Source organism: Staurois parvus, unplaced genomic scaffold, assembly GCF_062004578.1.
Source record: "Staurois parvus isolate SC_StPar_1 unplaced genomic scaffold, SC_StPar_1.0 ptg000426l, whole genome shotgun sequence".
NCBI lineage: Eukaryota > Metazoa > Chordata > Amphibia > Anura > Ranidae > Staurois > Staurois parvus.
Window position 1 is genome coordinate 758,896 of NW_028318222.1, and position 14,667 is coordinate 773,562.

General features: G+C 43.2%; 1 protein-coding gene across 4 annotated transcripts in view; it reads left to right on the forward strand.

Annotated features, from left to right (window-relative positions):
* Positions 1 to 14,667, forward strand: part of SYT16 (synaptotagmin 16) — a 141,507-nt gene that overhangs the window by 50,368 nt on the left and 76,472 nt on the right. For all 4 annotated transcript variants that reach the window (XM_089687479.1, XM_089687481.1, XM_089687482.1 and 1 more), the window contains one exon: positions 13,823 to 14,002. Coding sequence is in view for 1 of the 4 variants with exons in the window: in XM_089687482.1 (XP_089543608.1) it covers positions 13,823 to 14,002 (180 nt within the window). In the remaining 3 variants the exon portion in view is untranslated. The remainder of the gene's footprint in view (positions 1 to 13,822; positions 14,003 to 14,667) is intronic.

Sequence of the window (14,667 nt, forward strand, 5' to 3'; positions counted from 1 at the left end):
ACCCAAGTCACTCAATAGGTTAGAATTTTTTTAACCATAGGTTCTGGAATAGAGGCCGCCAGACCGCCATAATAACCAAATGGGTAGCCCTGGGTGTCTTTGAACATTATACAGTATATTCTTAGTGTCTGTATTCTTGCATTGCAGGACTGCATTGAGATTTCCAATATATTTTCTGACAAGGAGCACCATGCCAGTTGCCTTGATGTTTTAATTTGTGGTCTGGTGGGCAACAAACAACCCAAGGGCAGATAAAGCCATGGGATGAAGAGGGAGATGGTTTCTGCACCAGATTATACTCAAGGGGCCATTGAAAGCTGCAGCATCAATCAGACTTTCCCCTCCGGAAGTCATGAGCATATACAACCACCTACCTTTGTCTTCTTGCACTCAATTACATGTCTATAGCTAGTTCTAAATCAAATCTGTTGTATCCTGAAAAGTAGGCCAGGGCTTCACAAATTAGCTTTAAGTCTAGGAGCCAGGTAAAAAAGTTGGGATACAGTTTTTTCTAGCATAGTATGGGCGGTCAGCTCCTGGGGCAAGGCAACTTTTGGGCGACAAGCTTCATGCGATGGCACCTGAATCTGCATTTTGCGATCATAGAGATTCTGCCACGATCCCAAAACTCCCAGATGTGAATGGAGCCGCCCTGGTAAACACATATGAGATTCTGGATGCATTTTCAAACTCGCAGATTCTCATGACAGGCTAGATATTATGTGTTCTTGTTGAGGTGGTTCACAGAGATACGATCCACATGCATTGTGATTTGAGTGCCATTAGGAAAAGGGTCCTGTGCAAGTTTGTAGCGGTTTATTCCAGAATCTCAAGTTGTTGAATAGTATGCAGAGATAAGTGTTCACATAGGATTGCTGTTGAAATGAGTTTTTACATTGAAATCAATGGGAGGCGTTTTTGCATTGAAGTAAAAGGCAGTCTTTTTTGTATTCTAGTAAATGGCAGCCTTTTTTGCCGTGAAGTTAATGGGAGGCGTTTTTGCCTTGAAGTCAAGGGGAGGCGTTTTTGCTTTGAAGTCAATGGGAGGCGTTTTTGCCTTGAAGTCAATGGGAGGCGTTTTGGCCTTGAAGCCAATGGGCTGCGTTTTTGCCTTGAAGCCAATGGGCGGCGTTTTTGCCTTGAGGCCAATGGGCGGCGTTTTTGCCTTGAGGCCAATGGGCGACGTTTTTGCCTTGAGGCCAATGGGCGGCGTTTTTGCCTTGAGGCCATTGGGCGGCGTTTTTGCCTTGAGGCCAATGGGAGGCGTTTTTGCCTTGAGGCCAATGGGAGGCGTTTTTGCCTTGAGGCCAATGGGAGGCGTTTTTGCCTTGAAGCCAATGGGAGGCGTTTTTGCCTTGAAGCCAATGGGAGGCGTTTTTGCCTTGAAGTCAATGGGAGGCAATGTGTGAATCCAGGTAGCAGGATGCAATTTATAGTTGCCATGGTGTCCTGGTGCCTCGGCTTTGCCGAGCCCTGGACTAAGTGTCTTCTGACTCTGAGGTGCCACTATGCACTATCAGATCATTTCTAGGGCACCAAAAACCTGGAGCCCCTCTTTTTAAAATATTGTAAACATGGCTTTACTTTGGATTACACCTGCACTTCCGTATTGGCATTTGAAACTGCTTTTCATATCTCCAATCAATGTCCAATTAGGAGGCCTGGTGTTCAAACCAGATTTCATCCATGCTTGTCCTGGTTTAAATTTAAATTTACATAATTCACTGTTCAACTGCTATACAGTTCTGCTCCCAGTTTATTCATTTTTATGATGCCACAGGTACACTTTAAAGCGGAGATCCACCCAAAAAGGAAAGTTCCGCTTTAAGGACTGCTCCCCCGCTCCCCATTAAGGATTGGCACCTTTGGGGGGGGGGGGGCGGGTACCCGAATTTGATAGGTACCCGCTCCCACTTCCGGTCCGATCGCCTAGGCGATCAGAAACGGAACGTGTCCTCCTTCACTGTAGTCTTTTGGGACATGTGACAGGTCCCAGAAGACTACAGGACCATTCATGAAGCGCAGCGCTACTCGTGCATGCGCAGTGGGTACCTGGCTGTGAAGCCACAAGCTATCACAGCCGAGTGCCCACACTGAAGATGCCGGCCTCCTGGAATACAGCATGGTGGGTGAAAAGGGCTGCAGGGGACACACCATGGGACCGAGGGACAGGTACAGTGGGGATTGAAAGTTTGGGCACCCCAGCTAAAAATTTGTATTAATGTGCATAAAGAAGCCAAGGAAAGATGGAAAAATCTCCAAAAGGCATCAAATTACAGATTAGACATTCTTATAATATGTCAACAAAAGTTAGATTTTTTTCATCATTTACACTTTCAAAATAACAGAAAACAAAAAAATGGCGTCCCCAAATGTTTGGGCACCCTGCAGAATTTATAGCATGCACTGCCCCCTTGGCAAAGCTGAGACCTGCCAGTGTCATGTATTGTTCTCAATCATCATCTGGGAAGACCAGGTTATGTCAATCTCAAAGGTTTTAAATGCCCAGACTCATCTGACCTTGCCCCAACAATCAGCACCATGGGTTCTTCTAAGCAGTTGTCTAGAAAACTGAAACTGAAAATAGTTGACACTCACAGAACTGGAGAAGGCTATAAGAAGATAGCAAAGCGTTTTCAGATGTCAATATCCTCTGTTCGGAATGTAATTAAGAAATGGCAGTCATCAGGAACAGTGGAAGTTAAAGCAAGATCTGGAAGACCAAGAAAAATATCAGACAGTACAGCTCACAGGATTGTGAGAAAAACAATTCAAAACCCGTTTGACTACACGATCTCTCCAGAAAGATCTGACAGACACTGGAGTTGTGGTACACTATTCCACTATAAAGAGATACTTGTACAAATATGGTCTTCATGGAAGAGTCATCAGAAGAAAACCTCTTCTACGTCCCCAACACAAAAATCATCGTTTGAACTTTGCAAATGAACATATAGACAAGCCTGATGCATTTTGGAAACAAGTTCTGTGGACAGATGAGGTTAAAATGTAACTTTTTGGCCAGAATGAGCAAAGGTACGTTTGGAGAAGAAGGGGCACAGAATTTAATGAAAAGAACCTCTGTCCAACTGTTAAGCATGGGGTTGGATCAATCATGCTTTGGGGTTGTGTTGCAGCCAGTGGCACAGGGAACATCTCACGAGTAGAAGGAAAAATGGATTCAATAAAATTTCAGCAAATTTTGGATGGTAACTTGATGCCATCTGTGAAAAAGCTGAAGTTAAAGAGAGGATGGCTTCTACAAATGGATAATGATCCTAAACACACCTCAAAATCCACGGGGGATTACATCAAGAGGCGTAAACTGAAGGTTTTGCCATGGTCTTCACAATCTCCTGACCTCAACATAATTAAAAATCTATGGATAGACCTTAAAAGAGCAGTGCGTGACAGACAGCCCAGAAATCTCAAAGAACTGGAAGACATTTGTAATGAAGAATGGGCAAAGATACCTCAAACAAGAATTGAAAGACTCTTGGCTGGCTACAAAAAGCATTTGCAAGCTGTGATACTTGCCAAAGGGGGCAGTACAAGATATTAACTCTGCAGGGTGCCCAAACTTTTGCAGGCTCCATTTTTTTGTTTCTGTTATTTTGAAAGTGTAAATGATGGAAATAAAATCTAACTTTTGTTGACATATTATAAGAATGTCTAATCTGTAATTTGATGCCTTTTGGAGATTTTTCCATCTTTCCTTGGCTTCTTTATGCACATTAATACAAATTTTTAGCTGGGGTGCCCAAACTTTCAATCCCCACTGTAAGTGGCTGTTTTTTAAAAGTCAGCAGCTACAGTTTTTGTAGCTGCTGACTTTTATTTCTTGACAGGGTGATTGGAACTCCGCTTTAAGACTGAGCCAATTGGTTGTACAGTGTATCTAAAGGCCATACCTTTTTTATATCGTAGGGATGTTAGAAAACCTGCCAGGTCTTTATTGCTCTATTTGTTCCCACAGAGGAGAGTCATCCTTTACATTTGTTTTGGTGACTACCTGGACCTAAAGTGAGGGAAAATTCAAAATTTTGCATTGCACCTGATCTATAGATTTCCTTTTACTTCCTGGTGTGTCTACAGGACAGGAAGTAAGGAAAAGTCCACTTTATGCTGAGTGTCATTTCTATGGATTTTCTAAGTGTTTTTACTTTAGGATGGCCTACGTCATCATCTGGAAAATGAACAGCTGTATTCTGTAGTACATAATCATTACAGTGCTACATGTAATAAATGTCTATGTAAAATAGGAGTGTTCTGTATAATCTATTGCAGCAGTCAGCTTTGGAGGACCTCAGTTATTACCTAAGTGATTATTTTGGCATTAATTGTCCTCTTGATATGTGCTAATTACCAATTGTGCGGCTGATTGCAGATGGTTCAGCGTGCCGCAGTGCCCAGACGCTGAGAATGAATGGATACAGTGCAGCACATCGTGTGGGCGATGGAGTGGGTGGGAATAGTTTAACAAGCCACAATGGTAATCAGCGACTTACTTTCGCTGTATGGTTTCCTTAAAAACTCCATCCTACACAACAACCCACACTACTTCTCCCCACATTCTCACGCCATGTGAAATAATTATGATCTGCTAATGAAAAATGTTTTGCAACCAGTGGGAATTTAATAACTGGTTGCATCATATGATATAGCGCAATTAATTAAGGCAATAAAGCATAATATTTTGTCATTTTAATGCAAACATTTGAATGAGGCAAGAACACAAAGTGCATTGTTTGGGTTCATTTTGCAGGAGTGTGACCCACTCAGGCGGGCCCCGGGGGTTATTTGGGTTGCTCACATTGTCAAAAGAGCAAGTTGTTTTCTTGTTGTTGTGAATATATAGCATGACAACTGAGTGGCGGTTCACATATGTGGATTGGATGCGGTTTGAACTGCACCCAATCTGCATGACATGTGACATAACATTGCTTCCTATGGTGCTTGTTCACATACTATATGTCCGGTGCACTGGCAGTCCAGGTTGAGTCCTGTTCGATTTCTGAGCAGTGCTGTCTGGTTCAGGTGTGGTTTATAGGCTATTGACTTCCATGGGAACCGTTTCTACACCGCACGTGTCATCAGTTGTTAACAGGATAAAATCCTGACCTGAACGTGATCTAAGCAGGGGCGGACTGACCATTTGGAAACTCTGGCACTGCCCGAGGGCCCGGGGTCAGTAGGGGGCCCCACGAGATGCTCCTAGTACCTTTTTCATAGGCTTTTTTGAGTTTGGGCAAGGACACAGGGGCCCCATGATCCCCTATTGCCTGGGGGCCCCATGAGTTGTCAGTCCACCCCTGGATCTAAGCCTGACCTAAACCACTGAACAACTGTGTCAATTAGCTGTGAAACCCGAGCTTCAGCCCTGATTCACACTGTTTCGGCGTGGAATTTGCAGCGTTTTCTGTGCTAATTCCGCACCAAATCACAATACACACGTGACAGGTCCCAGAACACTACGGGACCATTCACAAGGCTCAGCGCTTCTCGCTCATGCGCAGTGGGCACCCAGCTTTGAAGCCACAAGCTGACACAGTCGGGTGCCCACACTGAAGATGCCAGCGCCGGTGAAACCAGCGGTGGTGAGGACACTGCTGGACCGAGGGACAGGTAAGTGTTTGTATTTTAAAACTCAGCAGCTACAGTTTTTGTAGCTGCTGACTTTTATTTTTTTTTGTTCAACTGGAACTCCTCTTTAATCACATTGTGCGGTGTGGTATATCACATGTAATTCTCACAGGAACTGCACCACATTCCTGTGCAAATCACATGCGATTTGTGTGCGGTGTGATTGGAGCCAAACATTTTGTATGGTTCTAATTGCACCGCACCCGCACCAAAAAGATGCAGGACCCTTTTTTTGGTCCACACTAGAATCAGATCGCATAGGTATTCACACTATGCGATCTGATTCTGCACATCGCACTGCGTTTTGTGGTCTGCTTTCGGGGTGTTAACTCAACATACACACCTGCAGCAGTTCGCATGAACGGGGGCGATTCTGATGCGGTACGGAATACGGTTTTCGTGATTCATTGTTTGTCCCGATAACATAAAAGCTGTGAACAATGTATCAACTCATTGAAGGCTTCTCCTATAATTAAGGCTCTAAGACACACCATTAACTGCATCTCTTGTATTCCTATCAGACTTGGGTGAATTGTGTGTTAACACTCCCACATCTAAACAATGGCCGTGATGTACTCCTGTCTCTATTGACAAGGACATGTTAGGTTGGGTCAATGTTGCTATTTTTTTTTATTTTCCTTAGGAAACATTAATGTGGCTCTAAAGTAAAACATGTTTTTTGTTTTTTTTCTACCTTAAGTCACCGGTCACACCGCTGTGATTTAAAATTGTGCGATTTGTGTGCAATTTCAGGTGCGATTTCTGAAGACTTATTGCTACATGTGAAGATTTTCAACGATTTCTTGCAATTTGCAGTGCGATTTTTCACTATATTTTGTGTATGTGAAATCGCAACAAAACTGCTGAAAATGTAATGCTTTAGAAATCGTGCTGCAGAAAATCGGAAATGTTAAGACACTGACATTCATTACATGTGATTTCAGGTGCGATTTCAATTCACAAATCTCACCTGAAATCGCACCGGTGTGACCGGCACTAAGGGTGTATGTGCATCTCCAAATTCACCCTGTCTGTAATTATGTGCAACAACCCCAGCAGTTTGATTAGCTGTGAGAGGCAGCCCCATTCAAAGAAATGGAAGGCTGCCAGCAGCTAATTGTTTCCATTTGCATGTATTCCCTCATGCAGCAATCCCATGCATGTGATTGGCCTGGACGTAGGCAGTGTGCATCCAGGGCATGTGATTGCTGCTCCCCCCTCCCATCCCCGAACACTTACCTGACTCCTTTCATGATCTAGAGCTGTCCTGGCTGCAGCATTGCTGCTCTCTTTCTGCTCTCAAATGAGACTCTGAGAGCAGTGAGCGATAAGCTCCTGTTGTTGTCAGTCAGATCCTGTGAGGATCCTGCTCTTGTGTGTCTACAGATGTGCACAGCCCGGCTCGGGAGTGAGGTTCATGAGATTTTGGTGAAGGTAGCGGCTGCAGCTTTGGCTACTGGTGCTTGTGGGGTGTCCATCAGTAACCCCTATGCTTGCTATCCTTGTGCTGGAACCTTTCCCTTATGCTAAAGCTCTGTCCCTAACAAATGGGTTTCTGTCCCTACTGTATGCACTCAAAAATGAGTGCTAAATACGATCAGGGTCCCATATTCTAAGGACTGTCTCATTCAAGATGGTTGTGCAAGGTGACGTGGGATTCCAGCATCCAATCAGACAGCTGCTCTCCCTATAAAAACTATGGAGGCTGCTCATGGGCGTGCCTGCACAGGTACTCGGGGGCGTGCCCGCACAGTTGCTCCCTCAGCAAGTCTTATACACCAGCAGGAATGGAGGAGGGGATAATACTAGTGGGGGAATCCAGAAGAGGAGGTAAAGGACCGCTCTGTGCAATACCATTTCTCTGTGCTCTAAATTTCTCCCTTTGCGGGCAGAGGCAGAGACCGAAGAGAGTTAACAGTACTTGTATTTGACAAAGTAGTATGGCAGAAGAGTTACAAAAGTACTTGCCGCAACACAGTTGGTATTCACTGATGGTGACAGGTGCAGCAACACTTGCAGTAACAGGTGCAGCAACACTTGCAGTAACAGGTGCGGCAACACTTGCAGTAACAGGTGCGGCAACACTTGCAGTAACAGGTGCGGCAACACTTGCAGTAACAGATGAGGCAACACTTGCAGTAACAGGTGCAGCAACACTTGCAGTAACAGATGCAGTAACAGATGCGGCAACACTTGCAGTAACAGGTGCGGCAACGCTTGCAGTAACAGATGCAGTAACAGATGCGGCAACACTTGCAGTAACAGGTGCAGCAACACTTGCAGTAACAGATGCAGTAACAGATGCGGCAACACTTGCAGTAACAGATGCGGCAACACTTGCAGTAACAGATGCGGCAACACTTGCAGTAACAGATGCGGCAACACTTGCAGTAACAGGTGCAGCAACACTTGCAGTAACAGATGCAGTAACAGATGCGGCAACACTTGCAGTAACAGGTGCAGCAACACTTGCAGTAACAAGTGCGGCAACACTTGCAGTAACAGATGAGGCAACACTTGCAGTAACAGGTGCAGCAACACTTGCAGTAACAGATGCAGTAACAGATGCGGCAACACTTGCAGTAACAGATGCGGCAACGCTTGCAGTAACAGGTGTGGCAACGCTTGCAGTAACAGGTGCGGCAACACTTGCAGTAACAGACGCGGCAACACTTGCAGTAACAGGTGCAGCAACACTTGCAGTAACAGATGAGGCAACACTTGCAGTAACAGATGAGGCAACACTTGCAGTAACAGGTGCAGCAACACTTGCAGTAACAGGTGCAGCAACACTTGCAGTAACAGATGCAGTAACAGGTGCGGCAACACGTGCAGTAACAGACGCGGCAACACTTGCAGTAACAGACGCGGCAACACTTGCAGTAACAGGTGCAGCAACATTTGCAGTAACAGATGGGATTAATGCTTCACTCAGCCACAGAACAGTCCCTAACAGTGTGCGGGTGCAAGCACTAGTGGTACCAAAGTAGCATGGGCCATAGTGGCCTTACTGGGAATCTCAGCGGGTCACAAATATATGCAGAGGTATTTCAGGCACTGTAAGCCACTCGACATGCAAGGCATACTTGACCAGGAAAGCATCTACAGGAGGAATGGCTGATTGGCAGCTCACAGACTCAGGTGAGGTTCAGGAGATTTTAGAGAAGGTGGCAATTGCAGCTTTGGCTGCTTGTGGGGTGTCCAGCAGTATCTCCTATGCTTGCCATCCTTGTACTGGAACCTTTCCCTGATGCTAAATCTCTGTCCTCGAAAAAAGGGTTTCTGTCCCTACTCTATCCACTGACAAATGAGCACCAAATTCAGTCAAGGTCCCGTATTCTAAGGACTTCCTCATTCAAGATAGCCATAGAAGGTCACTAGGTACTGCAGGGTCCAATAAGACAGCTACTGTCCCTATGAATACTATGGAGGCTGTGGAGGAACATCATTCTTCTGAGACTCTACTCTACTGAATGGAATGAGAACAACACCTGCCTACATCTATTGTGAGTGTTTTCTTGGTATTGTTTGAGAAATGCTGCTAAATGCCTGTTGATCCTGCCAGTTTCTTCCCCCTCTCTGGGCATTCTAAGAAGAGGTGACAGCCCTAATCGCAGTCTACTAATGCAGTAGGACTGTTGTCACCCCCCTTTGTGCACTCCTGAATTGGGGCTGCAGGACAGTGTATGAACAGAGTGCCTGTAAGGCCCTATAGGCATGCTGTGAGACAACAGACAGCCATGCCATTGGGGCTCTCAGCCCTCACATGTTTTACCTAGTGCTGAGACTGACGGATTTTTATATAATATGCCTGATAAAAGCCTGAACATTTTTAAACTGTGTTCATATATATTTTAATTTGCTAGACCATATAGATAGGTCTGGATTTTTCTTGTTTAACTACTTGCCCTCCAGAGGATTTACCCCCTTTCCTGACCAGGCCATTTTTTGCAATACAGTGCAGTGTTACTTTAACTGACAATTGCGCGATCATGCAATGCTGCACTCAAATTTATGTCCTTTTTTCCCCCACAAATAGAGCTTTCTTTCGATTGCATTTGATCGCCTCTGTGTTTATTTTTTGCACTATAAAAAAAAAGACTGACAATTTTGAGAGAAAAACAATATTTTTGACTTTTTGCTATTAAATATGTCCAGTAAAAAATAAAACAAAATCTAATTTCATCATAAATTTAGGCCAAAATGTATTCTGCTACAGCTAATTGGTTTACTTGAAAGTTATAGCGTCTACAAATGGCGGTATATATACTGGAATTTGTATTTATTTTCTTAAACTAGTAATGGCGGTGATCAGCGACTTCTAGCGGGACTGCAGCGGGCATTCTGACACTGGGGGGGGGGGGGGCGACTGACTGTCACTGACATCACCAGTGACACCAATACAGTGATCAGTACTAATAAAAAGCACTGACACTGTACTAATGACACTGGGCAGTAAGGGGTTAACATCTGAGGTAATCAAAGGGTTAACTGTGTGCTGTGTTTTATATTATGTGATATGTGCTGTGAGTGGACTTTACTATGTAAACACATTGATTTGTATTGCTCTGCAGAGCACTACAAAGAAATGTGCAGGAGCTGACAAGGGAGAGATATGTATAGTTTACATACAGGCAGGGGCGGACTGACAATTCATGGGGCCCCCGGGCAATAAGGGATCATGGGGCCCCTGTGTCCAAACTCAAAAAAGCTTGTGAAAAAGGTACCAGGGGCATCTCATGGGGCCCCCTACTGACCCCGGGCCCTCGGGCAGTGCCCGACTTTTCAAATGGTCAGTCCATCCCTGCATACAGGTCTCTCCCCTATCAGTTATACATGGAGATCGCTGGGTGCCGGCACGGAATCACTAGCCAGGACCCAGTGATCGACAGGTGAGGCCGTCAATGGCAGTGTGGGAAGGCCCCTATCCGCAAATGCAAAATCACGTATATATACATGATTTTGCACACCGCTGCCACCCTGTAGCAGTATTTCTGCTATAGGGCGGTGGGGAAATGGTTAATAAAAGACAAGAATAGATTTCCAAAATAAATAAATACAATGGGAATTGTGATATAAATATAGTTCTCCTCAGGAAGGCGTAGAATTCAGTTTGGGGATGCATTGCATCCTATTGCCTCTCTATGACAATGGCTCTGCTTTAAACCCTTGGCTGCATTGTGACAGTTCAGGTGGGCAGCTGGGAGGGCAGTAAAAACACAGCTCAGCCTGCTTTTTTTTACTGCCTCCCAGCCACTTGTCTGAAGGAGCCCATGCCACTCATCCTTCCTATTCTCAGAGTGGAAAGCTTTAATACATCAGTTATCAGTAGCCAGACAGCCCTTGGGAAACAGTCAAATTGAAAGAAAGTTTTCTCAGTTCTACTACATCCATGAAATGTGAACGCAGGACACTAGGTAGGACACAGAGAGCCTGGTCTCTTGCTAGAATGGCCTAGAAAACCACAGACCAACCAAAGATAATTACCTGATTCTTGGATAGATAAGTATTTAATGTGCAGATTCATGGAAATATTTATTAATATTACATGTTTGGATGATCGTTCTCAATGGCTCCCGTGTTCTGATAAAGTAACATCTTTAAATTGACAGCAATGGCTGTAGGTGTTGATCATCAAAGCAAACACATATTCTCATGTGTCTTCATTTCCATGTCATTAGGGTGTACCAGACACTGATGCAATCTGTCGCCTCTTTTTGCTGTCATTCTCACTAGTAACATACTGAATCTCCTTGTTTGAACCGAGTCTAATGCCAAGCATAGATGCAGATCAGTTGATGACAAGAAGAAGGATTTATTATGATAGTATAGATTGGTAACATACAAGGCAATTTCACTAAGAAACATCGGAGTAAATCAATCAAAATTGACCAATGTGATGGAAAATATCTGAAATAGGTTCAACTGGGAAACAAAAGAAGTAGTGCCCAACCAAATTCATAAAGGAGTCAAACGGCTTTAAAGTGATTGTAAACGCTCAATTAAAAAAAAAAAAAAACAAACATGTCCAGTTGTGTGCTGAATCCTTCATATTCTTGGTACCTATTATGCTGGCAAGATGAAGCAGACCAGCACTTGACCATTGTGAGCATAAAAACTAAGATCCACCTGGAACAATTTTTGATTTTTATCAACACATTGCCATGGCAAGGAGACTTTGATGACAATACTGAAAAATTTGTCTCAATACACTTTTTGACCATTGGTGAGCATTAGGAATACATGCTAAGTGGTAATTATTATACCCATTTTTACAGCACCTTCCAAGCCAGACAGGTTTTGCTTTAATTACACTCTTTCCAATTTAATTTTTTTAACCATTTTATACTTATTGTGAGAAATGCTGAACTGTGCACCTACTTCAGTGATGATGATGTCCAAAGTTTTGTCACACGGAGCTGGGAAATCAACCATTCATTTCTCATTGGAAGGGTCATAGCAACCTATGTTTTTTTTCTTACTGAGATGAGCTGTTTTTATTTGTCAAGCACTGCCTGAAGGGTTTCTAGAGTTGAAATTGTTGGGGGAAAAATCTGACACAGCTGCTCACTGCTAAAATGTCTTTGTATGCCTTTGTGTGTGTCCCCCCCCCCCCCTTTATCAAATTAATGTCACTCTTTAGTACCCAATGTGTATGTATGCATGAAGTTGGAAAACTTTCACGGTTAAAATAAATTAAATTTAAGCAGATTTTAATTGGAACCATTCAGATAGATAGGAAGTCAGGGAAAATCTCCCAAACTGGGACAGCAGTAACAAGTTGTGACTGAGTATGCACATCCAGTCCCTACTCAGGGAAAGAGCTTACCATAGGCCATCAATTCTGGGGGAGATGCCTAAAGAGAACCGACATACTGGTAAAGACCTGAATGAGAACATCTACTGTTCTAAAGCCTAGTACACACTATGAGAAAATCGTACGACTGATCGTCAAATTGCCCACAAAACTGCATATCATGATGTAGTCAGCATGGTATTGATTTGAAAGAAAATTCGTAGATACGTACTAGCGTGGTAGAAGTGTAGGGTTGTTCGATGCTTCTGATCGTGCACATTTTTTTTCTATTTGTTTATTTCCCTACGATTACTGTACACATTAAACTGAAAATTGTACGTTGTGTTCATATACAATAAAAAAATTTCTAGCTTGCACCCTTGTTTTTTTGTCATCCAAAAAGTCGAAATCGGCTGTCGAATGCACTATACTAACGATTAGATAATTGGTCCATCATTCCTCATATGGAAATTTTCATACAATTTTCTTATTGTGTGTACGGGCCATAAGATTGCCAACACCCCATGCCTTTCTTCTACCCTCCAGCAATAAAAAAATTTAAAGGATATTTAACCCTTTACCACTCGAAGCGTGATGTGTGTTCTTACTTGAATCTTGGTGAGGTACTGTGAGCAGGGGCGGACTGACCATTTGGAAACGCGGACACTGCCCGAGGGCCCGGGGTCAGTAGGGGGCCCCATGAGATGCCCCTGGTACCTTTTTCATAGGCTTTTTTTGAGTTTGGGCAAGTACACAGGGGCCCCATGATCCCCTATTGCCCGGGGGCCCCATGAGTTGTCAGTCCATCCCTGACTGTGAGGTTGATTTACTAAAACTGTAGAGTGCAAAATCTGATGCAGTTCTGCACAGAAACCAATCGGCTTCCAGTTTTGTTTTTTTTTGCCAAAGCTTAATTGAACAAGCTGAAGTTAGAAGCTGATTGGCTACCATGCAAAGCTGCACCATATTTTACACTCTCTAGTTTTAGTAAATCAGCCCCTTTGTGTATTTCTTCCAGATCTATTCAGTGATCCAGTGTCATCGTTCACTGGTGCTCTCGCCTTGTGCAGAGTGACAGGTCTTGTATCTGCTCCATGCATTTGCTTAGCCACTTGTAGTCTGTACTAGGGGCTCATTGGACAGCGTGTCATTGCAGAAGAACAATTTAGAAAGGACAGATCATTTTTACCCCATAAGGAATGTCTAAGCAAGGATGTTAATGGCAGGGTCACCAATTAGTCTTTTATTGAAATGACAGATTTAAAAAGTCTAAACACAGAACAGCTTATAAGAGATTTTAGTGACTGGGTTTAGATCTGCATTAAATAATTAGCTAGCTGCATCCAACTGCTACCTCAAAGCAATGTTTCTTTTTTTTTTTAGTAACCCCGGAGGCCATTGGATTCCTGTCGGCGGTGGGCGTCTTCGTTGTACTCCTGGCAATTCTCTTCCTCTTCATAAATAAAAAGCTGTGTTTCGAAAATAGCGGTGATCTCCCATGTTTAGACCAACGTGGGAGAAGAAAGCGCCCAAAAGAGAGATCTGGGGTTCTGCAAGGACTCGGTAAGTATGGCTATCACCATAGCTGAAAAATGTTTCGTTTTTTAGTGTCTACCACAATCTCTATAAAATGTAGAAGACATCAAATGTATTGAAGGCAGAGCAGGTGCTTATTTTGACACTTCAACCAAGGAAGCTAAACTGATCTTATGATAATTGTCTATAGCAGGTCTTCTGTATGAACATGTTAGGATAGTACATCTCACTGCTTTCTGATAAATGTAATTTTCTTCTCAGCTATATGTACCTGTTCTGATATTGTCTAATTGTGCTTTTATGTGTCCTGGTACTTTAATATACTATTGTTTGCTGGTATGGTGATTATTTTATGTGTTTTTCTTTTCCTCCTTTTTTTTTTTTTGCTGGAACATACCTTGAGGGTTCTTTCTCAGTTATGAACTCTGTACCGAGTTATGTATTTGACATGTAGTTTCCTTACACATATGCAAATTTATATTTGCAATGCTGGTAATACTCCTGTGACATTTGGTAGCATAGTGTGCGATAGTGTAATGCAAATAAGTCATTTTAATTTATAAAATGTGATTCGATGTATTGCTTCTTCAAAAGGGAAGTATCTTTACTGAATTTAAACAAAAATAAATTTAAATAAATCTATGCAGAAAAATTATAACAATGATTTACCCCACATGTCGATGCATTTAGGA